The sequence below is a fragment of the Notolepis coatsorum genome (assembly GCF_963971535.1).
Source record: "Notolepis coatsorum genome assembly, chromosome: 14".
Taxonomy (NCBI): Eukaryota; Metazoa; Chordata; class Actinopteri; order Aulopiformes; family Paralepididae; genus Notolepis; species Notolepis coatsorum.
The window spans coordinates 4,904,275-4,932,089 of NC_140178.1; the positions used below are offsets into that span (position 1 = coordinate 4,904,275).

Below are 27,815 nucleotides of genomic sequence, written 5' to 3' on the forward strand. Positions count from 1 at the left end.
ACATTTGACATGGAAACTGTACATTGGAGGAGGTTGGGTAGGTGGGGTGGGGTTGGGTGGGGCTGTACATTGGAATGCTGACAAAGCCATGCTTGGTCTTTATTGTACAACTGGGTTAGGACATTTGTAGGGGCCAGTTTTCAATTGCAGTCTCCCGTAGGTGTTCTTTGAGAGTGTTTTTGAAGGTGGGTAGTGATTTACATTCCTTTACAGCTTTGGGTAGGGCGTTCCACATTGTTGTGGCATAATTGCGAAACGTGTTTAGTCCCTTGTTTGATCCGAATCTGGGTTTTACATGATTTGTGGAGCTCCCTCTGGTGTTGTGATCGTGGTATTCACTGACCTTTGGGAAGTATTTTGACATGTACATGGGTACCTTGGTCGTGTAGTGTATCTTGTAGACCAGGCCCATTGCAAGTTGCTGTACTCTGTTGTCTACTCTAAGCCATCCTAGGTTGGCAAAGTGTGCAGGGGTGAGGTGGGTTCTAGGAGTCAGGTCAAGCAGTAGTCTGACTAGTTTGTTTTGAGATGTTTGTAATTTGGTTTTTAGTCGTCTACTGTCAGCCATCCTAGAGAACTATGTTGTTCTGTGTCAACGGTTCCTTTCTGCTGCTGCTGCAAGAAAGGAGCGATAAGAGGAAAACAATGTGAATATAACTGTACTTACGTTTTGATCCAGTACAGTTCTGCCACAGAGACGTTAGCAAGAGATTCGTTTAATGTCTCTGCTCCGACTCACAACAAATCTGCTTCACAATCGGGTTCAACGTCAGTCATGTTTGCACGGAGGAGTTGACGGTGACCGATAACACATTGTGTTGTGTTTAACGGGTCCTTTGATCAGGGTTTTGTAGCAGAGAAGCGAGTTAAAAGCTCCTCAATGTAAACAGTCTGGCTGTAGAAACGTTAGCTGCTGGTTTAACAGCGACGCGCGGCCATCTTAGATGACGTCACTCGCTCCGTTCAAGCCGTAAACCGCTCCATTTGGTGGAATTACGACGAATTACTACTACTACTACTACTACTACTAGACTACTACTACTACTACTACTACTACTACTACTGCTACTACTACTGTTATAAGTCGAACTACTAAAGCTAAAGTTTTGCTGGCTGGAAAAACGTGTGTTCTGCAGAAATGATCTTGTAAACAACGGATCGCTCACTTACATTCTTCTTCTACTGTTATTTTCTGGCAGTCAACTTCCGCCTCCTTCAGAACTTCCTCTCACTTTTTTCGGCTTGATTCTAGCACAACAAATGGCCAAGATATTGATAAAAATGTAACGCCTGTCAAATTAAATCTGGCACATTTTACGCATGCGTATAGGTTTATTTAGCATCGAATTGAAGCATCGAATTGAAATGATCCTGGTTCAGTTATTTATTGTTTTATCAACACCAAATAAAAAGTAGCGTGTAGTTTCAAGGCACGTCATAATGCTACGTCGAAAAAAACCCGGAAATAGACTACATTTCCCAGGCAGATCACGTCAAACAACGACGTCATTCTATCGCGCCGGTGTTCTGCGGAATCCTACTCCCTCCTCGAAAACTGCTGCCGTAGCGCGACTCGCTAGACGCGTCTGCAAAATTCCACTACTCTGCTGAGAACTGCTGCCGTAGCGCGAATCGCCTATATCTTTGGACAGCTGGGTGACGTCACCCTATAGTTCACTCCAAATTCCAACAGGTGTACCGACATTTTATCATCTACAAATACATTCGGATGATATTGTTTAAGATATATCAACAAGACTCAACAAGACGTTCGTCAGCAAGGTGGCAGAATATTGTAGAGTGAACGATTGTGGGTCATGCGCATGCGTGCGCAAGCACAGGAGCGCTGTCAGCAGAATTCAGCAGAGTAGTTGTTTTTAATCTAATTGTTAATACATATATATCGCTATCAAAGAATGCTCCCACTCAGGGGAGGAAATTAGGCCACTTTACTCGCCAATTGCGAGTATTTTTTACGTTTGGCGAGTAATTCATGAAGAGCACTCGCCAGTCTGGCGAGTACTAGTAATTACAAAACAAAACAAAAAAATCATTCTGCAATCTGCTGATTCGCTCACTGACACAAACCGAACTCTGACTCCCCCCTTGATTCCTCCCATTTGCGCCACATAATAATCAGACCATAACCAATGAACATCATCGTTGTACAGATGCGCTCTAAGCTCCTCCAATGAACACTCGTTTTCTAGAAGATGCCGCCCATCTAGGGGAAGTGGACAGACCACTGACTGCGCGCAGACCTACAAACTCCTGCCACCGGCAGCCGGCTTGACAACGTAGACAAACTTACAAAAACACATGAGTGGATGAAAATAATTGCATGTAGAGTCGTCGCTTTCGGATATCGGTGCGGTCTGACATGGGGGCGAACAACAGCACGCGACGCGTCTCCTTCGAGTCGGATGAGAATGACAAGTCAACAACATTAGCCGGCTAGCTACCTAGCATGTAACAAGCTACCATAACGCGCATTCAACATAGTGGACTATACTGAGCGGCTTTGCTTAAATGCAGCCGAGTGACATTTTATTATTACCGGGTTTCCCAGCATATCACCACTCGCCCATATGCCCTTCACAACGGTGATGTTGTCATATTTGGCATTCAGAATACACCCGCTGAACCCCTAGCGTTGTCGATTCGGTTCCAATGTATTGTCATCTTACAGCACAAGTACAGTACAACCAGAATACATTTGGCATACAACCAGAGTGCAAATGTAACAAGTCAAGTTCAAGTTGTTTTATTTAGCTATTACATTACAGTGAAATGCTTGGTTCTTTCACTGCCCAACCCAGTATTGATTGAAAACTTTATTAACAGATTGCAGAATGGGTACAATACAGTACAGCTCAATACACACAATTGTTAAGGGGATGCAGACCAGAGAAGGACTTTAGTCTTGTTTACATCAGGGTCCCCCATTTCAGTCCTGTTTGCTTAATGCCTTGTCCACTTCCTCCACACTCCAATATGTTATGATGAATTGAAAATGGGGGACCCTGATGTAAACAAGACGAAAGTCTTTCTCTGGTCTGCATCCCCTTAACAATTGTATGTATTGAACTGTACTGTACCCATTCTGCAATCTGTTAATACACTTTTCAATCAATCAATCCCTTCAACCCTGCTCCTGTCAAACCTGCTCTTTCCATTCCCTCCATCATGTCCCCCCTTTCTGATGAATATTTCCTGCACTTAAGAGTCAGACACACATTCCTAGTAGTTGAGCTGTGATGAATGAAAACTTTATTTAACAGATTGCAGAATGGGTACAGTACAGTACGGCTCAATACATGCAATTGTTAAGGGGATGCAGACCAGAGAAAGACTTTCGTCTTGTTTACATCAGGGTCCCCCATTTTCAATTCATCATTCAGTATAACCTAGACCAGCCCAACCCAGCATCTTTCACTGCCCAGTTCAGCCCAACCCAGTCCAGAATAGTTCCCTCTTTCATGTTAATATGTGATTTAATGATGTAATATTTTGAAGAGTAGAGACAGTGTGATTAATTTACTATGATTGAAAATCAATTTAGACGAAGACGTACAAAGAAGTAATTATCACAATTAGCGATTTTTTTTGTCTGGTAAAAAATCTATTTGGCTGGTAAAAAAAATCGGATACCCGCCAGTTGGCTGGTAAGCCAAAAAGTTAGTTTCCTCCCCTGCTCCCACTACAGAATCATTTTATATGACCTCACTACTCACTCCATGTATACTGTATGCATATGGTGAGCATATTTTTATACTCCATCATAACATTTTTATGTAAGATTTCTGGGGTAAGGTATTTCAATACACCAATATATCGCTATCAAATAAACTCAGAATTCAGGGAACAAAACTTTTTATCATCTACTTTATACATGCTTTATACATTCTGCTGCAAAGCCAATTACATGCAAATATTTACATGCTTATACAGTAATAAGTTATGTATGTACAAATATGCGGTCCACCTGTTCTCCATTGCTATACAGACCAGGGTCGGGATAAGTATTATTAACACACAAGTGATTTTTGATGCATAAAAAGTGATATTATTAACACACAAGTGATTTTTGATGCATACAAAAGTGATTTTAAAACAAGATAACGCTAAACTCAGGCCTATATCTTTTTACAGCTGCGTGTTACAGCTGGATGTCGTCAGCTGGGAGTCACATCGTCACATTTTGGTGTACGACATTTTATCATCTACTTTATACATGCTTTATACATTCTGCTGCAAAACCAATTACATGCGAATATTTACATGCTTATATAGTAATGAGAGATACTCAACTCTTCCTCTCCTTCCCTCCCTCAGATATCCACGTCTCTGAGCGGATCTCGGTCTGTCTCTCTGACATCTCCGCCTGGATGACGACCAACCACCTCAAACTGAACCTAAGCTAAACAGAATTGCTCCACCTGCCGGCCAAATCCTCCCCCCTGACGACCTTTACATCACAGTCGAGAATGCAGCTGTGACCGCGTCCCCGACCACCAAGAACCTTGGTGTTGTCCTCGACGACCAGCTGAACTTCTCTGCTCACATCGCAGCGACAACCAGAACCTGCAGATTCCTCCTGAGCAACGTGAGAAGGATCCACCCCTTCCTGACAAAAGAAGCCACCCAACTCCTCGTCCAATCAACAGTCATCTCCCACCTCGACTACTGCAACGCACTGCTCGCTGGCCTCCCGGCCACTGCCACCAAGCCTCTTCAACTCATTCAGAACGCAGCGGCCCGCCTGATCTCAAACCTACCGAAGTCGGCCCATGTCACCCCACTTCTTAGGGACCTGCACTGGCTCCCCATTGCTGCACGAATCCACTTCAAGGCCCTCGACCTAGCATACCGTGCGGCAAAGGGAACCACTCCCGCCTACCTCCGGTCAATGGTCTCCAACTAGTCTACACACCCTCAAGACCCCTACGCTCTGCATCTTCTGGCCGCCTCAGACCTACTCCTATCCGAGCTCCGGGAGAGTCATCAAAGAGAAGCTGCCTATTCTCAGTCCTTGCCCCACAATGGTGGAATGAACTACCCAGTACCCACCCCAGTTAGAACAGCCGAAACCCGTCCAATCTTTCGCCGTCGACTAAAGACGCACTTCTTCAACCATTATCTGAAATTAAAAAAATTTAAAAAAGATATCTAACCTAGGGCTGGGCGATATGACCAAAAACGTTATCGCGATAAAATTATAAAATTATTTTCATATAATTCGATATCGATAATTATCGTCGATATAATGTCCGTCAAGTTTAATTAACTTCTTATGCTGCTGCGAATGTCTCAAGTCGAGTTGATGTCGTCATCAGTCCGCGCACGTTACACGTTAAGCAAGCGGAGTATCTCATGACAATAAATATGACACTAAAATACTCTCTTCCGCCACAATATATTGAATGAATGAATGAATGAATGAAAACTTTATTTAACAGATTGCAGAATGGGTACAATACAGTACGGCTCAATACATACAATTGTTAAGGGGATGCAGACCTGAGAAAGACGTTTGTCTTGTTTCCATCAGGGTCCCCCATTTTCAATTCATATAGACATATATGACATACATGACATACAGATAGTCAGTACTGCTACATCTATACATTTATGACATACCAGATTTGCAAATACAGTACTGTTTGTGATACAGAAGGAGTCAAGAAAAGGGAGTATATACATTTGACGTAGAAACTGTACATTGGAGGTTGGGTGGGGGGGGTTGGGTACATTGGGATATTGACAACCATACTGGGTAATTTACATTGGAGGTGGTTGGGGGGGGGGGGGGGGGCGGGGGGCATACTGTATAAACAAGTAACACTGTACATTGAGGGGGGGGGGGAGGAGACACTGTACAAACAAACACAATTGTACATTGAACTATTGACAAAACCATACTAGGTAAATGACTGTACATTGGAGGGGGTTGGAATGATTGGGTTAGGATATTTACAGGGGCCAGTGTTGAATTGCAGTCTCCCGTAGGTGTCCCTTGAGAGAGGTTTTGAAAGTGGGTAGTGATCCACATTCCTTTACAGCTTTGGGTAGGGCGTTCCACATTGATGTGGCATAATTGCGAAACGTGTTTAGTCCCTTATTTGAGCCGAATCTGGGTTTGACATGATTTGTGGAGCTCCCTCTGGTGTTGTGATCGTGGTATTCACTGACCTTTGGGAAGTATTTTGACATGTACATGGGTACCTTGGTCGTGTAGTGTATCTTGTAGACCAGGCCCATTGCAAGTTGTTGTACTCTGTCGTCTACTCTAAGCCATCCTAGGTTGTCGAAGTGGGCAGGGGTGAGGTGGGTTCTAGGAGTAAGGTCAAGCAGTAGTCTGACCAGTTTGTTTTGAGATGTTTGTAATTTTGTTTTTAGCGCCTTTGAGGTGCTTTGGTACCATGAGGTGCAAGCATAGTCGTAGTACCCCTGAATGAGTGCTCCTGCCAGAGTCTTCAGGGTGTTCTTGTTTACCAGAGAGGAGATCCGGTACAAGAATCGAGTTCGTTGGTTGACTTTTTTTATTACATTGGATGCCATTTTGTCACAGGAGAGATTAGCCTCTAGGATGGACCCCAGGTAGGTAATTTCATCTTTCCTTGTGACAATATTGTCACCCACTGTAACTGAGAAGCCGTCGGTCTTGCTGAGTTTGTTATTTGAACCGAAGAGAATGGACTCTGTTTTGCCCATGTGTAATGATAGTTTGTTATCAGCGAGCCATATGCAGATTCTGCCTAGTTCCGAGCTGAGGGTTTTTTCAACCTGTAACTTGTTCTTGTCAGAGACCAGCAGGGCTGAGTCGTCCGCAAACAGGAACAAGTTGCAGTCACAAGCTGACGACATGTCATTTGCATAAATTAGGAACAGTAGCGGTCCTAGTATGCTTCCTTGTGGAACACCACAGCTCACTGTGAGGGGGGGGGATAGGGTACCGTTTACCTCCACCATCTGTTCCCTCCCCTCAAGGTAGGATTGCATCCAGCTCACTGATAGACTATCAAAACCAATTGCTTTTAGCTTGTCAATCAGAATGGAGTGATTGACCGTGTCAAAGGCCTTTTGTAGGTCCAGCATGACCATGCCGCAGTATTTGCCTGCGTCCACCTCTTGTTTGATGTGGTCATTCAAATAGAGAAGGCATGTGTCAGTGGAGTGGGATGTTCTGAAGCCAGATTGGAATTCGTAGATTAGATTTTTTTCCGCTAGGTACTTTTCGACCTGTTCGTAGACTATTTTTTCCATGACTTTCGAGATGGAGGTGAGAATAGAAACAGGGCGGTAGTTGCCTGGGTCTAATTTGCTGCCCTTTTTGTGCAGAGGGGTCACCCTCGCAATTTTGAAGTCCTTGGGGACGTGTCCCTGTTTTATGGAGAGGTTTATTATGTGTGTGATGATTGGTGTGATGGCGGCTGCTGAGTCTCTGAGGAATTTGGAGGGGATGTTGTCATGGCCAGTGGCCTTGTTAGGTTGGAGGGCGCTCAGTTTATTGAGTACCTCATCTGTTGTTACCGTTTCCAGCTTGAAGTCGTCCTTGCGGACCCCTAGGTTTTTGTAGAAAGCTACTATGTGTTCTACCCCGAACTGTATACCCCACACTACTATAAACGTGGCCTCAGAATTCAAAACACACACATACTCGGCACGTAAATATATAAAACGTCGCCGTGCAAGCTAATTAGCCTAGCAAGCCTGTAGTATCTAAGCGCTGTATTCCATGACAATGTGCTAAATATTACACTAAAATACTCTCTTCCGCCACAATATATTGAAACGACGTCCACTGTATATCCCCACTACTATAAACGTGGCCTCAGAATTCACGTCACACACATACTCGGCACGTAAATATATAAAACATCGGCGTGCAAGCTAATTAGCCTAGCAAGCCTTGTTGAGTGAGTCCTACCTCCTTCCGGGTATATTTCGCTCTCGGCCATCTCCTTCACTGATTGGTTGTTAGCTGTTGTGCGTAAACACGTCATCACGTAACGTTGGTTGTTGTTAGTGAGTGAGCTGAGCCGAGGCTGAACGGAGCCAAGCTTGGAAAATCGATATATCGAAACTTTGCGACCACGTTTCATGTTTATTTCGAGGAAATAATTTATCGCGATAGTTATCGTTATCGTTTTATCACCCAGCCCTAATCTAACCCTAACTAACCTTACTACACTTGTCCTAATAAACTAACCTACACTGTAGCACCCAACACTTTCATGAACATTGTTACTCAGCTGATAGAGTTGTGCCCTTCCTGATGACTTATCGTACAGAACTTGTACGTCGCTTTGGATAAAAGCGTCAGCTAAATGACTAAATGTAAATGTAAATGTACTAGATTATGCAGACTATCCACAACGGATTGAATAGTAAGCATTTTTCTAAGTATTTATTTTAGATGTAGCTAACATTACCGTTGCATGATTTTGACGCATCTTCAAGGACAACAGCCGAGAAAGGCGGTCCTCAAATGTGCTTTTTAATGAGACCTACTCCTCACTTTTGTTTTGGAATGTAGTTTACATACAATCTCTACACTACTTTCTCTATAGTCCGGAAACGTATATACTCTCTTTTAGAAACTCTGTCTCTTAAACAGTACTGTATATCTTGTATATCATAAATGTATAGCAGTACTGTCAGGGCTCTACAGTGCGACCAAATTGCTCGCATATGCCCCTAAAAATATGTGTGCGAACCGTAAAAATCAATTACGCGCACGCTGTGCGAATACAGATTATAGCCTCTCTCGTCTTTTTTTTCCTCCGCTGTGAGATCGTTAAAAAACTACAAGTCCCACATTGCACTCAAGCCAACGGTCCAATCACAGTAGAGTGACGTGACTGGTTTCATGAGAAAGAAAGCAAATGACCAATCGGAAGCTCTCATTTGGCTTGTTTACTTCCTGAAACGCCACCATTGCGATATGCGAGAGTTTCCCCGATACATGTAACTTCTAGTCTTACCAATAGCAATATATTTTAGAACACCTAGATTTAGCGATAGCAATAGTAATATAACGTAACTTAATGCAACAAAACGAATGCCTTGCTTTGTTGATCATAATGTTGATGCAGTAGCGTATGCCGTTGTGTTGACTGTAACGGACATGATAACAACATAACACTGTGTACACATTCAAATTGCGATAATCGATTCTAACATTTTCAAATCTATGCAGTTGAATTTCCCCCTTAGGATCGATGCATTGTTACACCCCTACACCAAAGTAACTGGCCCACTGTGTATGTGTGTACAGCTAACTTGGCTAGCGTTATGAACAGCAGACGTGGGCAATAGGGTCCAGCTCTCTCGAGATAAAGCTGGGAACGAGGTTAGGGCCCAGCTGCAGCGCCGGACGGCCGAAGTGCAAGCGGTGTGACGTAATTGGCAGACTCGACTGTCAATCAATGGTCTACCTAACACGCAAACTCATAAACAATGTTTCTGTACTGGAGGTGTACAGTATTTCAATAGGCAACCCTGAAAGGATTATTTCTCTAGAAGAGAAACACAGCCAAAACATAGGCATTGTATGCATAAAAGGGGCAAAAGCTAAAGTTAAGTGACTGTTACTTTTGTAGCAGTAGTTTGATTTGATAGTTTATTTGATAGGGACAGCACATGTTAATGAACATCAAGTACAAAATACAAAATGTAAACATGCAGGGTTGTAGCAAGAGCTAATTTACACACATGCACGCACAGTACAAATATACATTTATTTAAAAAAAAAAAAAAAAAAAAAAAAAACTCTTTTACTTGAAATATTTTCACTGTGCTCCTAAATATTTTTGGGTGCTCCTAAATTTCTTTGTGTGCTCCTAACTTTTTTCATTTAGGAGCACTGCCCCTAGTGAAAAAGGTTAGCGTAGAGCCCTGGCTGACTGTATATCTGTATGTCTATGTCATATATGTTATGATGAATTGAAAATGGGGGACCTTGATGTAAACAAGACGAAAGTCTTTCTCTGGTCTGCATCCCCTTAACAATTGTGTGTACTGTACTGTATTTTATTGTACCCATTCTGTAATCTGTTAAATAAAGTTTTCATTCATTCATTCAGTCACTACTTCCTATATTGTCCGGAAACGGGGTTACAACTGACCGGACGTGGGTTACACAAATCACAAGCACCATTCTCTTCGGTTAAAATAACAAACTCAGCAAGACCGACGGCTTCTCGGTTACAGTGGGTGACAATATTGTCACAAGGAAAGATGAAATTACCTACCTGGGTTCCATCCTAGAGGCTAATCTTTCCTGTGACAAGATGGCATCCAATGTAATAAGAAAAGTCAATCAACGAACTCGATTCTTGTACCGGATCTCCTCCCTGGTAAACAAGAATACCCTGACGACTCTGGCAGGAGCACTCATTCAAGGGTACTACGACTATGCTTGCACCTCATGGTACTAAAGCACCTCAAAGGCACTAAAAAACAAATTACAAACATCTCAAAACAAGCTAGTCAGACTACTGCTTGACCTTACTCCTAGAACCCACCTCACCCCTGCCCACTTTGACAACCTAGGATGGCTTAGAGTAGACGACAGAGTACAGCAACTTGCAATGGGCCTGGTCTACAAGATACACTACGCGACCAAGGTACCCATGTACATGTCAAAATACTTCCCAAAGGTCAGTGAATACCACGATCACAACACCAGAGGGAGCTCCACAAATCATGTTAAACCCAGATTCGGCTCAAACAAGGGACTAAACACGTTTCGCAATTATGCCACATCAATGTGGAACGCCCTACCCAAAGCTGTAAAGGAATGTGAATCACTACCCACTTTCAAAAACTATCTGAAAGAACACCTACAGGAGACTGCAATTCAAAACTGGCCCCTACAAATGTCCTAAACCAGTTGTACAGTAAATGACCAAGTATGGCGTTGTCAGTATTCCAATGTACAATGTACAGTGTCCCCCCCCCCCCACCTCCAATGTACAGCCCCCACCCACCCCACCCACCCAACCTCCTCCAATGTACAGTTTCTACGTCAAATGTATATACACTCTTTTTCTGGACACTTTTTGTATCACAAACAGTACTGTATTTGCAAATCTGATATGTCATAAATACATGTAGCAGTCAGTACTGTCTATCTGTATGTCATGTATGTCATATATGTTATGATGAATTGAAAATGGGGGACCCTGATGTAAACAAGACGAAAGTCTTTCTCTGGTCTGCATCCCCTTAACAATTGTATGTATTGAGCTGTACTGTACCCATTCTGCAATCTGCTAATACACTTTTCAATCAATCAATCAAAACCACAGACCACTGCACTTCCGCGTTACATGGAGCTCGTGAGGGGGTCAGGGTACACACAACAACACTACAGACCACTGCACTTCCGCGTTACATGGAGCTCGTGAGGGAGTCAGGGTACACACAACAACACTACAGACCACTGCACTTCCGCGTTACATGGAGCTCGTGAGGGGGTCAGGGTACACACAACAACACTACAGACCACTGCACTTCCGCGTTACATGGAGCTCGTGAGGGGGTTAGGGTACACACAACAAGCACTACAGACCACTGCACTTCCGCGTTACATGGAGCTTGTGGGGGGGAAGGGGGCATATAATATAACATGAATGAATGTTGATTAGAGCCTTGGTGTAAGTGGTTGTAGCTAAGCTAACCACTAACGTCAAGGCTCTCTAATCAAAATTCATTCATTGTATCACCCCCCCCCCAGCTATGAGCTCAACATACCGGAAGTGTTGCGGTGGTCAATAATAACTTTTCGAGAATAGCAATAAAAACTAAGACATTATTTTCTCACCGTGTGTTTTCTTTTCGTACCGGCGGCGCGCGCACGTGCTGGAAGAACAGCCACAACAATTACGTCAAACGTCAAGTCATCATTCCTCCCGCGTGCGCCGTGTTTCTGAACCAAGGAGGATGTGACGTCACGGATCCCACCAACAGCCCGACAACTAAGACCCGCCTTGGTAGAATTTGGAGCGTTGGGATTGGTCAGAGGGAGCTACGGTAAATTTGACATGTCTGTCAGTATTGAGAATGTTGTTGCATCTACACAGTAGTAGAGCAATCATCAGTACATTATAACACGTTTCGCAATTATGCCACAACAATGTGGAACGCCCTACCCAAAGCTGTAAAGGAATGTGAATCCCTGCCCACATTCAAAACCGCTCTTAAAGAGCACCTACGGGAGGCTGCAATTCGAAACTGGCCACCGTAAATGCCCAAAACCCCCACCACCTCCTAATAGACAGTCTCCTCCCCACCGCATGTATATATTCCCTCCCCGCCGTATGTATATTTCTCTCCCACCCACCCACCCCCTCCTAATGTACAGTCCCCTCCCCATCATATGTATATACTCTGTCAGGATCTAGGGGTAACAGTACTGTATATTGGAATACCGTTTATGTCACAAATGTATCAGTACTAAATACCTATATGTCCCTATGCCATAAATGTCATGTATGTTGTGTATGTCATAAATGTCTATATGAATTGAAAATGGGGGACCCTGATGTAAACAAGACGAAAGTCTTTCTCTGGTCTGCATCCCCTTAACAATTGTGTGTATTGAGCCATACTGTATTGTACCCATTCTGCAATCTGTTATAATAATAAAGTTTTCATTCATTCATACTACTGAGCAATAGTGCTAATCAGATGTATGTACAGAGTTGTTGTATTAATATGTATCTATCCATATATATTGTGACATCCTCCAGGCACGACGCAGTATACAAGTAGATTTCTTGAACTGATTTTAATGAAGCTTGTCCATTCTCCATCCAAACCGTAAATACATACAAATGATACCATTAGCAATTGAAAGCCCATCAAAAACGTAGCTAACATCAACCGTCAACATATAACGAAAATCATCATCCATAGCAATCAATACCTTATTGGCTGCGTGCCAGACAGTATAAGAGAACATCGATTGTGTTGTGTCTTTGTCCTTTTTCTTGTTATATTGTCTTGTGTTAGACAACTATTTTACTTGCTTGAATTGACCGCAAAGTCAAGACAGCCATCCATCAAGTCATGTCGGGTCTCAAAGAAAGGCGGAAACACGTCACCGGATATTAAGTGGGAAACAAGTCTTGTGAGACTAAATAATTGCACAAGCAAAAAGAAATCATGCGCCACTCATATTATCTATATAAACCCATATGAAATACAATCCTGAGTATTATTATTAATATGCAAAAATAAACATATAAAATTGTACGCGAATATAACTATATTAACCAACTGTTAACCATAGCTGCATTTACATATATCCACATCTGTCTGTACATACCTGCATATAATCCTTTGTAGATCTGTAGATACTAGCCTCTATCTATCTATACATTTTGTACATGTCCCTTACCTACTCTTACTAGTTACGCTGCTGGCCAGTATGACTTACTACCATAGTGTCTTTATACCTGTATCACTGTACATGTTAATACTATATCTATATCTGTACATATCCCTTACCTACTCTTACTATATATATATATGGGAGAAAAATAGAAAATGGGGATATTTATATAATATATCCCCATCCCAATTTCATATTTCCAATTCTCCCCTCCCCTGTCTTGAACGTTGCTAGACTATGCCTCCCACTGGTTGGCTGTAGTGAGGATAGAAGCCTTGCATCACGTGTCCCCTCCGGTACACGAGGAGGCAGCCTGTCGCATCTTTTCACCGCAGCAGCTCGAACTGTGTGGCGAGCGCCTTGCCCACTGCGCCACTCAGCCGTGCCACAGAGGCAATTTCAACGTGCTTTACGTACATTGAAAAAGGTTACATCATATGGAATAGTTGATTTAAAAGGAATTAAAAAAATGTAAAGAAACATGTCAAAGAATAAAGGAAAGGAAGGGGAAAAAAACGAACAAAGAACAAACACATTTTAAGCTGCTTTTATCAGTAGTCAATGCTGGGACACATTAAACAGTATATTATGTTATATACTATATGTATGATATATTCAGTATATGTGAAGGTCACTGCCCACAGTCAGGCTGAATTAAGGGGCCTCCTTCTGTGTGGTGAACAACATGAAAACATAAGGAAGGATTACATAATAAACATAGATGATGAAGTAAGGTTTAGTCCATATTCCAATGTACAGTTTTGCTTGTACAGTTTCCCCCACCCACCTCCAATGTACAGTTCCCCCCCCACCTACCCAACCTCCTCCAATGTACAATTTCTACGTCAAATGTATATACTCTCTTTTTTAGACTCTTTTTGTATCACAAACAGTACTGTATTTGTAAATCTGGTATGTCATAAATGTATAGATGTAGCAGTACTGTATCTGTATGTTGTGTATGTCATAATATGTTATGATGAATTGAAAATGGGGGACCCTGATGTAAACAAGATGAAAGTCTTTCTCTGGTCTGCATCCCCTTAACAATTATGTGTATTGAGCTGTACTGTATTGTACCCATTCTGCAATCTGTTAATAAAGTTTTCGATCAATCACTCAATCATACACGCCACACTGAGGCCTACAACAAACTGACCGGATCTTCCTTTATTCATTATGTTGATTGTACTGTAGCACTATTTTACTCTGTCCATTCTATTGCATAATTTTACTATCTATTCTATTCTACTATTCTATTATTGCACTGTATTATTTTACTCTGTCTATTGCTTTTTATTACAGGTTCAAAACTGTCAGGTATTAAACTGTGTGGGTATCAAACAAGAGACTGTCAGGCTTTAAAACTGTGTAGGAACCAGGCCTAGAACTGCACCCTGAGAGAGGGAACTGCACCCTGAGAGAGGGAACTGCACCCTGAGAGAGGGAACTGCACCCTGAGAGGGAACTGCACCCTGAGAGGGAACTGCACCCTGAGAGAGGGAACTGCACCCTGAGAGAGGGAACTGCACCCTGAGAGAGGGAACTGCACCCTGAGAGAGGGAACTGCACCCTGAGAGGGAACTGCACCCTGAGAGGGAACTGCACCCTGAGAGGGAACTGCACCCTGAGAGAGGGAACTGCACCCTGAGAGGGAACTGCACCCTGAGAGAGGGAACTGCACCCTGAGAAGGAACTGCACCCTGAGAGGGAACTGCACCCTGAGAGGGAACTGCACCCTGAGAGAGGGAACTGCACTCTGAGAGGGAACTGCACCCTGAGAGAGGGAACTGCACCCTGAGAGGGAACTGCACCCTGAGAGGGAACTGCACCCTGAGAGGGAACTGCGCCCTGAGAGGGAACTGCACCCTGAGAGGGAACTGCACTCTGAGAGGGAACTGCACTCTGAGAGGGAACTGCACTCTGAGAGGGAACTGCACTCTGAGAGGGAACTGCACTCTGAGAGGGAACTGCACCCTGAGAGGGAACTGCACCCTGAGAGAGAACTGCACTCTGAGAGGGAACTGCACTCTGAGAGGGAACTGCACCCTGAGAGGGAACTGCACCCTGAGAGGGAGGTTCGAAGGGTCAAAGTGGGTATAAGACAGGAGGGAAGACTGTCAAGTTTTAAACTGTGGATACCAAACAGAGAAGGTAAAGACGACTTTGAACTGTTGAACCGAAATCCAGAACTATTTTATTGCACTGTAAAAAAAGATTATAATAATAATTTGCATGGAATAGCGCACAAACTATGTCGAAATTAACTGGTTAGTCAGTCTTGGACTATAAACAATGCCTGTCAAATGAGCCATACTATTGTCTCCATAGCTATAATACAGAACACACGATGGGTCCGCAAACATCGCTAAAATGGTCAATAACGCTGGCGCCATTGAGTAAAGATGGGAAAAGAGCGTGGCGGTCAATGAGTTAACAGGGACGGGGTTGAATGTGAACTAGATGAGGGAGGGAGGGACGTGAGTTTGTTTCTTCTCTGGTGTGAATCCTCATGTGTGTCTTTATATATGCCTTCCGAGTAAATCCTTTCCCACAAACTTCACGACTAAATGTTTTTTCCCCGAGTATGAGTTCTGATATGTACTTTTAAGTCACGTTTTGCACCAAATATTTTATCACAGGGTGCAACTATAGGGCTTTTCCCCAGTATGGCTTCTCTTGTGAATATTCAGCTCTCCCAGTGTAATATATCTTTTAGGACACAGTGTGCAACTATAGGGCTTTTCCCCAGTATGGCGTCTTATATGTTCTTTTAGGTGAGATTTTCGACTAAATCTTTTAGGACACAGTGTGCAACTATAGGGCTTTTTCTCAGTATGGCTTCTCATGTGAAAATTCAGGTGTCCCTGTGTAGTATATCTTTTAGGACACAGTGTGCAACTATAGGGCTTTTCCCCGGTATGGCGTCTTATATGTTCTTTTAGGTGAGATTTTCGACTATATCTTTTAGGACACAGTGTGCAACTATAGGGCTTTTCCCCAGTATGGCTTCTCATATGTGCTTCCAAGAGTGTAATGCCAGTATGTTTCTTGCCACAAACAGTACATGTGCTGTGAGTTTGAAGGTGAAGTTTTAAGCTCTCTGTGGGTTCTAAATGTTTTCCACACAAACCACAGTCACTAGAATGGGCTTTAAGATGGAGCATTAAAGCGTTCCTATTAGGAAAACATTTCCCACACACTTTACAGCTCCAGGTCTCACATGGTATTTGGTTTGATAATTTCACCTCATGGGATGAAACCACAGAGCTCTTGAACTGGTTGCTGTTAGACAAACTCTGTCCTTTGTTTTTCTGTGTCTTCTTTGATGTCAGTGAGTTTAAACCAGGATGAGGTTCACTAGTCTCCAGCCAATCATCACTGTCATCAGTATCCCTTCCAGAAGAGTCTGAAGAGAGGAGCTGGCCATCTGTAGTTGGTTCTAAATCACCAGCAAAGTTACTGACTGGTTCTGATAATCCACAGTCCTCTCCATCAGGTTCTGTTTTCATCTGTTCTGTTGAGGTGCTGGCTAGAGGCTCGGTCTCTCTGTTTTCCTCAGTCTGGGTTTGGTTAAACCATGAGGACTGAGGTTTCTCTTCATCATCTTCACTCTTCACAGGGACAGGGTTGAAAGTGAACTTGATATCAGCCTCCTCCAGAGCTTGAAGCTGCTCTCCCTCCTGACTGGTCCAGAGTTCCTCCTGTTCCTCTTTAATCTGTAGGAGCTCTGGGTCCTGGGTTTGGTTAAACCATGAGGACTGAGGTTTCTCTTCATCATGTTCACTCTTCACAGGGACAGGGTTGAAAGTGAACTTGATATCAGCCTCCTCCAGACCTTGAAGCTGCTCTCCCTCCTGACTGGTCCAGAGTTCCTCCTGTTCCTCTTTAATCTGTAGGAGCTCTGGGTCCTGGGTTTGGTTAAACCATGAGGACTGAGGTTTCTCTTCATCATCTTCACTCTTCACAGGGACAGGGTTGAAAGTGAACTTGATATCAGCCTCCTCCAGACCTTGAAGCTGCTCTCCCTCCTGACTGGTCCAGAGTTCCTCCTGTTCCTCTTTAATCTGTAGGAGCTCTGGGTCCTGGGTTTGGTTAAACCATGAGGACTGAGGTTTCTCTTCATCATGTTCACTCTTCACAGGGACAGGGTTGAATGTGAACTTGATGATACCAGCCTCCTCCAGACCTTGAAGCTGCTCTCCCCCCTGACTGGTCCAGAGTTCCTCCTGTTCCTCTTTCATCTGTAGGAGCTCTGTCTGCTCCTGGCTCAGACTGGGGCTCCTCTCCTGCTGCTCAGGGGGAACCTCCTCTTCACAGACAGAGAGCTGTGGGGGGTCTGGAGGGAGGCAGAATAATAACATGAATAGTTGTAATTGCTGTCACCATTGGAAAGCCACCCATTTTAAGAATTCACACATGTTCTTCCTGTGCCCCGGGACAGTTCAGTCAGTATGTTCTTCCTGTGCCCCAGGACAGTTCAGTCAGTGACAAAACTGAGGAAAACAAAAATAAACCACGTGAACTTTGGAAATTACTCAATTTGCAGTAAAAAACTTAAAACCAGGTTCTCAAACATAAACATAAAGACGGACAACACGCTCATCACAGACAAACTGGATTTAGCCAAGTACTTAAACACTTTCTTCACAAACATAGCCACAACACTGGTAAACAAACTACCCTCCCACTCAGGGCAGTATGGGGTAGAACACATAGTAGCATACTACAAGAACCTAGGCGTCCACAAAGACGACTTCAAACTGGAAATGGTAACTACAGATGAGGTACTTAAAAAACTGAGCGCCCTCCAACCGAACAAGGCCACTGGCCATGACAACATCCCCTCCAAATTCCTCAGAGACTCAGCAGCCGCCATCACCCCAGTCATGCCCCGATCACGTTTTTTTGCCACCGATACCGATCACCGATGGTCGTGAGCCATATCGGCCGATACCGATCCGATCGTTTTTGATTAAAAATTTTTTTTAATTATTTTATATAATTTATATTTTTTTATAAAATATATATATTATATAATTAGACTTGTACTTGTATTATCTGCGAGACATCGCCACCACGCAACAAGCTCCACTGTCTGTGTGTACTCTAGTAGCCTCCAGCCAGGGAGCGAAATTAACTTTTTGACTCACCGGCCAGTGGCGGGTAGATGGGAAGAATCTACCCGCCAAGCATATTTCTTACCCGCCAACTTTTTTTTGATAAAAAAAAATTATTATTTTATATAAATTTTTTTTTTAATAAAATATATATATTATATAATCATACTTGTGATTGTGTTATCTGCGAGACTTCGCCACCTCGCTGTCTGAAAACAGCTCCACTGTCTGTGTGTATACTCGAGTGGCCTCCAGCTCCAGCAAGGATTCTCCGGCGCTGCAGCTGAGCCCTAAACGCTACATTCAGCATGCAAAAGGATTCTCCTGAGCTACAGCTGGACCCTATTCAGCAGCCCTCATGCGATGTAAGCCAGGGACTCGAATACGCATGTTGTTGTAGGACATTGATGTCAGGAGCTATAGCTACTGCTGGATGGCGTTGGGACAGTGCCTCAGTGAACTATTTAGTTTACTGCGACATTTCGTAGTGACTAGTGAGCTACCTAGCCAACGGAGGTATTATGCACTGGACTATTGCTGGAGCATTTGTTGATGTCGGGAGCTATCAGTAGCTAGCCGGCTGGATAACGTTACACAATGCCTCATGTATTAAACTAATTGAATAGTTGACTGGGTCATTTTGTAACGGTAGCTAACGTTATCTCACGAAGGTCCCACACTGACTAGACCAGTGTTTCTCAAAGTGGGGGGCGCGCCCCCCAGGGGGGGCGCAGAGGCATGACAGGGGGGGCCTTGAGATTTATATAATTTTTTTTTTTTTATTATTATTATTACAGAAAATTATCACTAAAGTGCTATCTGTTGCAGCTGCACTGTTCTCCATGAAAATACCATTTCTCAAAATCTGAAAATCATTATTTAATAAAACACAGAAAAGGATCACCAAGTTACTCTGGATAAAAAAAACTTTACAGACAACATTGAGACAAAGCTTCCTGACATCTCCATCCAGAACTCTTTGAAATCTCATCTGATACCACCTGGAGAGCTAGTTTCAGAGTGTGGTGCTGAGTACCAAGTATCTCATGATGCAGCAGTTAAGGTGTTGATACCATTCAGCACCACATACAGTATCTGTGTGAAGCTGGCTGTTCATCCATGACAGCTCTGAAAACAAAATATAGGGCCAAGTTGAGACTTGAGGATGACATGCGTGTTGCCTTGTCAAAGACTGAAAGCAATAAAGACTGTTTGCTTATTTCCTATGTGTGGGCTTTTGCTCTGACGGTGCGCAGGCCATGGCAGGGAAAAGGAGGGGGCTACAGGCGCTCATCAAGGGGGTCTCGCTCATTGCAGCCACTAATGCTGTGATGACTCACATAATTTACTTACATTTTCTCTTTTTTTTGCACAAATTGCAAAGTTCTTTCACAAGTTTTTTCACACGTTTTTCACAAAGTTGTCTATCTTTTTTTTTAATTTTTTTTTAAAGCAGTGTCCTTGAATTGTATTGCAATGTTACAAGATGTCTCTATTTTTGAAAAAGCAGTCTTGAGTGTCCATTGAATTGTATTGCAATGTTACAAGATGTCTCTATTTAAAAAAAAAAAAAGCACAGTCTTTGAGTGTGTATTGGACTGTATTGTTATTAGGGCTGGGCGATATGACGATATTATATAAATATCGGGTACAGTTCATTAACGATACACTTTTTTAACGTATCGTGGATATCGTGATGTTTTGCCCAAGAGGATTGTGTCGCGTCAATCTGGTCCACCCCGTTCAAACTTTTGAACAACGCCGCTCCCACACACACACTACTGCATCAAAGTTAGTTAGTACTTATGATTAACAAAGGCATTCGTTTTGTGGCATCAACATTATATAGTTACACGTTATATAGTTACACATCAGCGTATTTACCCAAACATAGCAACGTCCGATGACGACATAGATAGCAATAGATAGCAAGCGTTACTGTTCATATCTCAGTCCGTGCCGAGTTGTGCGTGCCCATTCTGCGGTCTGTTAATAAAGTTTTCAATCAGACAGATGTATGGAAAGGCTTTTATTATAACATTTGTTGCAGTAAAATCATTATGCCTCGTTGTCATGCTGCGGTGCGCTAGTAATCACTCGTCGGCTGCGGTGAGCTGTTGTTGTTGTCGTTGAGCTGAGCTCTCGTTAAAATCAAGGAGGGCATTCAGGAAGTAAAAAAAGAATAGCGCTGCTTGCCGATTGGTGCTAAGAACAGCAGGGCGGGTACAAGCGGTGTGACGTAATTGGCAGACTCGACTGTCAATCAAAATTATTCTGTTGCCGGCTGAATGATTGAATGAATGAACGTTATTAACGATTGCAGAATGGGTACAATACAGTACAGCTCAATACAACAACAGTGGACTGACTGGAGGATGAAGACCAGAAAAAGACTTTCGGCTTTTTTACATAAGGGTCCTCCATTTTCAATTCATCAAAACATTTAGAGACATACAAATATACAGTAGTTTCATAAAAATGCTAAAATCCTATTGATTGATTTAAAACTTTATTAACATATTGCAGAATGGGTACAGTACAGCTCAATACATACAATTGTTAAGGGGATGCAGACCAGCGAAAGACTTTCGTCTTGTTTACATCAGGGTCCCCCATTTTCAATTCATCATATTTCATATCTAAATCATATAATATCTCATTGCTAAATATATGCAATATATAATCTAATAATCCAATAATCTAAATCTAATATATAATATAAAAATGCTAAATGCATGGGTATTTTATTTTGTCTTTAATGTTAGCTTGCAAACTCAAATACTGTCTTGGTAAGCCTCATAATGAATTGTTTGGGGAAAAAAAGAAAAACATCGTGATGCGTATCGTGTATCGCCGAAAGGTCAGAAAATATCGTGATATCATATTTAGGCCATATCGCATAGTATTTGAATTTTACCAGACACCGGTGACTGTCGGAGGCAATAGCCTCTGTTTACATGCAGCATACAGAAACAGGTGGGGAGGGGTAGGAGCAGCAATGCGCTGCGTGTCTGTGCTGAGACAGCGAGTGAGAACTCCGCTAAAGAATGGACCTGTCTCAAACCCTGCCCTCTTTTCTTGATCCTCCAATCACAGCTGTCGCTTACCTCGGACTTCCTCCTACAAAGTCCGAGGTAAGCGACAGCTGTGATTGGAGGATCAAGAAAAGGGGCAGGGTTTGAGACAGGTCTATTGGATCATGATTTTCGGTTTTCACATGACTATTTGATTGCCCGCCACACGGCGGGCAGACCTCTCAGTGGGAGGCGCCAAACATAAAAACTGAGCGCCAATGGCGGGTGGCGGCCTCTAGTTTTGCCCCCTGCCTCCAGCTACGGCCAGGATTCTCCGGAGCTGCACCCTATACTCGAGTAGCCTGCAGCTACGGCCAGGATTCTCCGGAGCTGCAGCTGGACCCTATTGATCACATTCAACAACATACCCTGAGCTCGAATACGCATCGAATGAGTGTTATAAAACATTGATATCAGGAGCCATCTGTGGCTACTGCTGGCCGGCTATATAACGTTGATACAGCGCCTCAGTGAACTATTTAGTTCAGTGGGACATTTCGTTTTGAACAGTGAGCTGGCGTCAGCTAACGTGAGCTAGCGGAGGTATCATACAGACTTGCTGGAGCGTTTGTTGATGTCAGGAGCTATCAGTAGCTGGCCGGCTAGATACCGCTCGGTTAGACAATGCCTCATCATGTATTGGACTGGAAGTGAATGGTTGACTGGGTCATTTTGTAACGGTAGCTAACGTTAGCTCAGGGAGACGCGTACATGCAGTTGTTGAGGTAGATAACCGTGATTATGTTTATTATTTAGACTAGACTACACCGTGTTTGCGTGCGGGAGGGGCCGGAGGGAGGAGCAGACGCCGCACCACTGTGTGGGAGTGTGTGCAGCTCCCGGTGTCTGAGACAGAACTCAGCGAGTGAGATCGGTTTTGACGATCGGCGAAAATAAAGCATCATCACCGATCACCGATCGCATATTTATATTGACCGATCGATCGGGGCATCCCTAGTCATCACACACATAATAAACCTCTCCATAAAACAGGGACACGTCCCCAAGGACTTCAAAATTGCGAGAGTAACACCCCTGCACAAAAAGGGCAGCAAATTAGACCCAGGCAACTACCGCCCTGTTTCTATCCTTACATCCATCTCGAAAGTCATGGAAAAAATAGTATACGAACAGGTCGAAAAGTACCTTGCGGAAAAAAATCGAATCTACGAATTCCAATCTGGCTTCAGAACATCCCACTCGACTGACACATGCCTTGTCTATTTGAACGGGCAAATACTGCGGCATGGTCATGCTGGACCTACAAAAGGCCTTCGACACTGTCAATCACACCATTCTGATTGACAAGCTAAAAGCAATTGGTTTTGATAGTTTATCAGTGAGCTGGATACAATCCTACCTGGAGGGGAGAGAACAGATGGTGGAGGTAAACGGTACCCTATCCCCCCCCCCTCACAGTGAACTGTGGTGTTCCACAAGGAAGCATACTAGGACCACTACTGTTCCTAATTTATGCAAATGGCATGTCGTCAGCTTGTGACTGCAACTTGTTCCTGTTTGCGGACGACTCAGCCCTGCTGGTCTCTGAGAAGAACAAGTTACAGGTTGAAAAAACCCTCAGCTCGGAACTAGGCAAAATCTGCATATGGCTCGCAGACAACAAACTATCATTACACATGGGCAAAACAGAGTCCATTCTCTTCGGTTCAAATAACAAACTCAGCAAGACCGACGGCTTCTCAGTTACAGTGGGTGACAATATTGTCACAAGGAAAGATGAAATTACCTACCTGGGTTCCATCCTAGAGGCTAATCTCTCCTGTGACAAAATGGCATCCAATGTAGTAAAAAAAGTCAACCAACGAACTCGATTCTTGTACCGGATCTCCTCTCTGGTAAACAAGAATACCCTGAAGACTCTGGCAGGAGCACTCATTCAAGGGTACTACGACTATGCTTGCACCTCATGGTACCAAAGCACCTCAAAGGCACTAAAAACCAAATTACAAACATCTCAAAACAAACTAGTCAGACTACTGCTTGACCTGACTCCTAGAACCCACCTCACCCCTGCCCACTTTGCCAACCTAGGATGGCTTAGAGTAGACGACAGAGTACAGCAACTTGCAATGGGCCTGGTCTACAAGATACACTACACAATGTACATGTCAAAATACTTCCCAAAGGTCAGTGAGTTGGTGGATATTTTCAATGTTTTAGCTAATTTTGATTTAAATTGTATAATTCCCATTTTAAAATGTTTTACCATGGTATGTTTGGCATCCTTTTTTTCAGCACAGCCTCACATATATGACCTGAAAGTTAGTTTTCATATTGTATAATACTGTATATACTGTATACTGCATAATGTACAACACAAAACACAAAATCAGATTGAGAAAATGTGTTATTTTTACTATGAACCAATGCAAACATATTCAATCAAGCATATAAAACTGTGGAAATGCACCCTAGGTAGCATATTTACATAAACAAAAGAGAACAGAACAGAATTCAATTTACAAATAATTATTTTCTCCATACACAGGTAATAAACACAGACGAAAATTTGATTCTCAATCACCAGCATGCTTTTTTTTAACACAGTCAGTCAAAGTAAGTTTTTTTTACAAAAAAAAGTTAAAAAAATAAGTTTTACAGTAAAAAAGTAAAAGATAAGTAAAGTGGGATATTCAATATACATATATACAGTACACATATGACTAGAGTGCAGTCATATAGAGTGCAGGATGCCTGAGGTGTATCCAAAAGAAATATATACACTACACTCATGTGTACGTACGTGTGTGTGTGTGTGTGTGTGTGTGTGAGAGAGACACTGCTCAATTGTGCCACGCAGTAAAACAGTTTCTGTCTATGAACAGAGTTATAACTAAACAAAAGCACTAATAATAATAATAATAATAATAATAATAATAATAATAATAATAATAATAATAATAATAATAATAAGTCTCTCACCTGTCTTGGTTAGCCCTCCTTCCATGTCTCGCCTGCACTGAACTGGTTGAAGGCAGGTCATCTGCTCCTTGCTCCTCACTGTAGAAAATAAAAAGCACATTATTTTCAACATTCAACAAGGAATCTCTTATCTTATACAGCACACAGCACAGCACAGCACATATACACATATTTACAATCCAAAGAGTGTTCTTTGCAAACCCAACAAGTACAGTAAGAGTGTGACTGACTAAACATAAGCAATAAATCTCCAAAATAAGTGCCTTAACCTTGTGTTGTTGTCATCTACAAACGATGAAGATTCTTCTACTTCTACTGCTACTGCTACTACTACTACTTGATTGATTGAAAAGTTTATTAACAGATTGCAGAATGGGTACAGTACAGTACAGCTCAATACATACAATTGTTAAGAGGATGCAGACCTGAGAAAGACTTTCGTCTTGTTTCCATCAGGGTCCCCCATTTTCAATTCATCATATGACACACATGACATACAGATAGACAGTACTGCTACATCTATACATTTATGACATACCAGATTTTCAAATACAGTACTGTTTGTGACACTAAAAAAATCCAGAAGAAGAGTATATACATTTGACATAGAAACTGTGCATTGGGGGAGGTTGGGTAGGTGGGGTGGGGCTGTACATTGGAGGTGGGGGGGGGGGGGGGGGGGGGTTGGGTAGGGGGGGGGACACTGTACATTGGAATACTGACATACATTTGACATGGAAACTGTACATTGGAGGAGGTTGGGTAGGTGGGGTGGGGTTCGGTGGGGCTGTACATTGGAATACTGACAAAGCCATACTTGGTCTTTATTGTACAACTGGGTTAGGACATTTGTAGGGGCCAGTTTTCAATTGCAGTCTCCCGTAGGTGTTCTTTGAGAGTGTTTTTGAAGGTGGGTAGTGATTTACATTCCTTTACAGCTTTGGGTAGGGCGTTCCACATTGTTGTGGCATAATTGCGAAACGTGTTTAGTCCCTTGTTTGATCCGAATCTGGGTTTTACATGATTTGTGGAGCTCCCTCTGGTGTTGTGATCGTGGTATTCACTGACCTTTGGGAAGTATTTTGACATGTACATGGGTACCTTGGTCGTGTAGTGTATCTTGTAGACCAGGCCCATTGCAAGTTGCTGTACTCTGTTGTCTACTCTAAGCCATCCTAGGTTGGCAAAGTGTGCAGGGGTGAGGTGGGTTCTAGGAGTCAGGTCAAGCAGTAGTCTGACTAGTTTGTTTTGAGATGTTTGTAATTTGGTTTTTAGTCGTCTACTGTCAGCCATCCTAGAGAACTATGTTGTTCTGTGTCAACGGTTCCTTTCTGCTGCTGCTGCAAGAAAGGAGCGATAAGAGGAAAACAATGTGAATATAACTGTACTTACGTTTTGATCCAGTACAGTTCTGCCACAGAGACGTTAGCAAGAGATTCGTTTAATGTCTCTGCTCCGACTCACAACAAATCTGCTTCACAATCGGGTTCAACGTCAGTCATGTTTGCACGGAGGAGTTGACGGTGACCGATAACACATTGTGTTGTGTTTAACTGGTCCTTTGATCAGGGTTTTGTAGCAGAGAAGCGAGTTAAAAGCTCCTCAATGTAAACAGTCTGGCTGTAGAAACGTTAGCTGCTGGTTTAACAGCGACGCGCGGCCATCTTAGATGACGTCACTCGCTCCGTTCAAGCCGTAAACCGCTCCATTTGGTGGAATTACGACGAATTACTACTACTACTACTACTACTACTACTACTAGACTACTACTACTACTACTACTGCTACTGCTACTACTACTGTTATAAGTCGAACTACTAAAGCTAAAGTTTTGCTGGCTGGAAAAACGTGTGTTCTGCAGAAATGATCTTGTAAACAACGGATCGCTCACTTACATTCTTCTTCTACTGTTATTTTCTGGCAGTCAACTTCCGCCTCCTTCAGAACTTCCTCTCACTTTTTTCGGCTTGATTCTAGCACAACAAATGGCCAAGATATTGATAAAAATGTAACGCCTGTCAAATTAAATCTGGCACATTTTACGCATGCGTATAGGTTTATTTAGCATCGAATTGAAATGATCCTGGTTCAGTTATTTATTGTTTTATCAACACCAAATAAAAAGTAGCGTGTAGTTTCAAGGCACGTCATAATGCTACGTCGAAAAAACCCCGGAAATAGACTACATTTCCCAGGCAGATCACGTCAAACAACGACGTCATTCTATCGCGCCGGTGTTCTGCGGAATCCTACTCCCTCCTCGAAAACTGCTGCCGTAGCGCGACTCGCCTATATCTTTGGACAGCTGGGTGACGTCACCCTATAGTTCACTCCGAATTCCAACAGGTGTACCGACATTTTATCATCTACAAATACATTCGGATGATATTGTTTAAGATATATCAACAAGACTCAACAAGACGTTCGTCAGCAAGGTGGCAGAATATTGTAGAGTGAACGATTGTGGGTCATGCGCATGCGTGCGCAAGCACAGGAGCGCTGTCAGCAGAATTCAGCAGAGTAGTTGTTATTAATCTAATTGTTAATACATATATATCGCTATCAAAGAATGCTCCCACTACAGAATCATTTTATATGACCTCACTACTCACTCCATGTATACTGTATGCATATGGTGAGCATATTTTTATACTCCATCATAACATTTTTATGTAAGATTTCTGGGGTAAGGTATTTCAATACACCAATATATCGCTATCAAATAAACTCAGAATTCAGGGAACAAAACTTTTTATCATCTACTTTATACATGCTTTATACATTCTGCTGCAAAGCCAATTACATGCAAATATTTACATGCTTATACAGTAATAAGTTATGTATGTACAAATATGCGGTCCACCTGTTCTCCATTGCTATACAGACCAGGGTCGGGATAAGTATTATTAACACACAAGTGATTTTTGATGCATAAAAAGTGATATTATTAACACACAAGTGATTTTTGATGCATACAAAAGTGATTTTAAAACAAGATAACGCTAAACTCAGGCCTATATCTTTTTACAGCTGCGTGTTACAGCTGGATGTCGTCAGCTGGGAGTCACATCGTCACATTTTGGTGTACGACATTTTATCATCTACTTTATACATGCTTTATACATTCTGCTGCAAAGCCAATTACATGCGAATATTTACATGCTTATACAGTAATAAGTTATGTATGTACAAATATGTTTTAAGATATTGCTCACCATCAACAAGTCAAACAATACGTTCGGCTGCAGAATATTGTGGCTGAAAACGATTGGAAAA

General features: G+C 42.7%; 2 protein-coding genes across 3 annotated transcripts in view; both read right to left on the reverse strand.

Annotated features, from left to right (window-relative positions):
* The window catches only part of psmg3 (proteasome (prosome, macropain) assembly chaperone 3), a 59,811-nt gene extending 47,904 nt beyond the window's left edge, over positions 1–11,907 (reverse strand). Inside the window, exon 1 of one of the 2 annotated variants that reach the window (XM_084328223.1) lies at positions 11,831–11,907. The gene's annotated coding sequence lies outside the window, so the exon portion shown is untranslated. Of the gene's footprint in view, positions 1–667; positions 1,000–11,830 lie in introns of those variants that run through there. The other variant, XM_084328222.1, reaches the window with a different exon arrangement.
* A 2,149-nt stretch (positions 11,908–14,056) lies between these two features.
* On the reverse strand, positions 14,057–26,256 carry LOC311239882 (uncharacterized protein; the record flags this gene model as incomplete). Its single annotated transcript, XM_084328326.1, has 4 exons — positions 25,932–26,256; positions 24,540–24,617; positions 17,371–17,741; positions 14,057–14,071 (listed from the first exon to the last, which is right to left on the reverse strand). The coding sequence occupies exons 2-4, from the start codon at positions 24,598–24,600 to the stop codon at positions 14,057–14,059; spliced, it is 447 nt and encodes a 148-aa protein (XP_084184452.1). The 5' UTR covers positions 24,601–24,617; positions 25,932–26,256.
* Between the last annotated feature and the right edge of the window lie 1,559 nt (positions 26,257–27,815).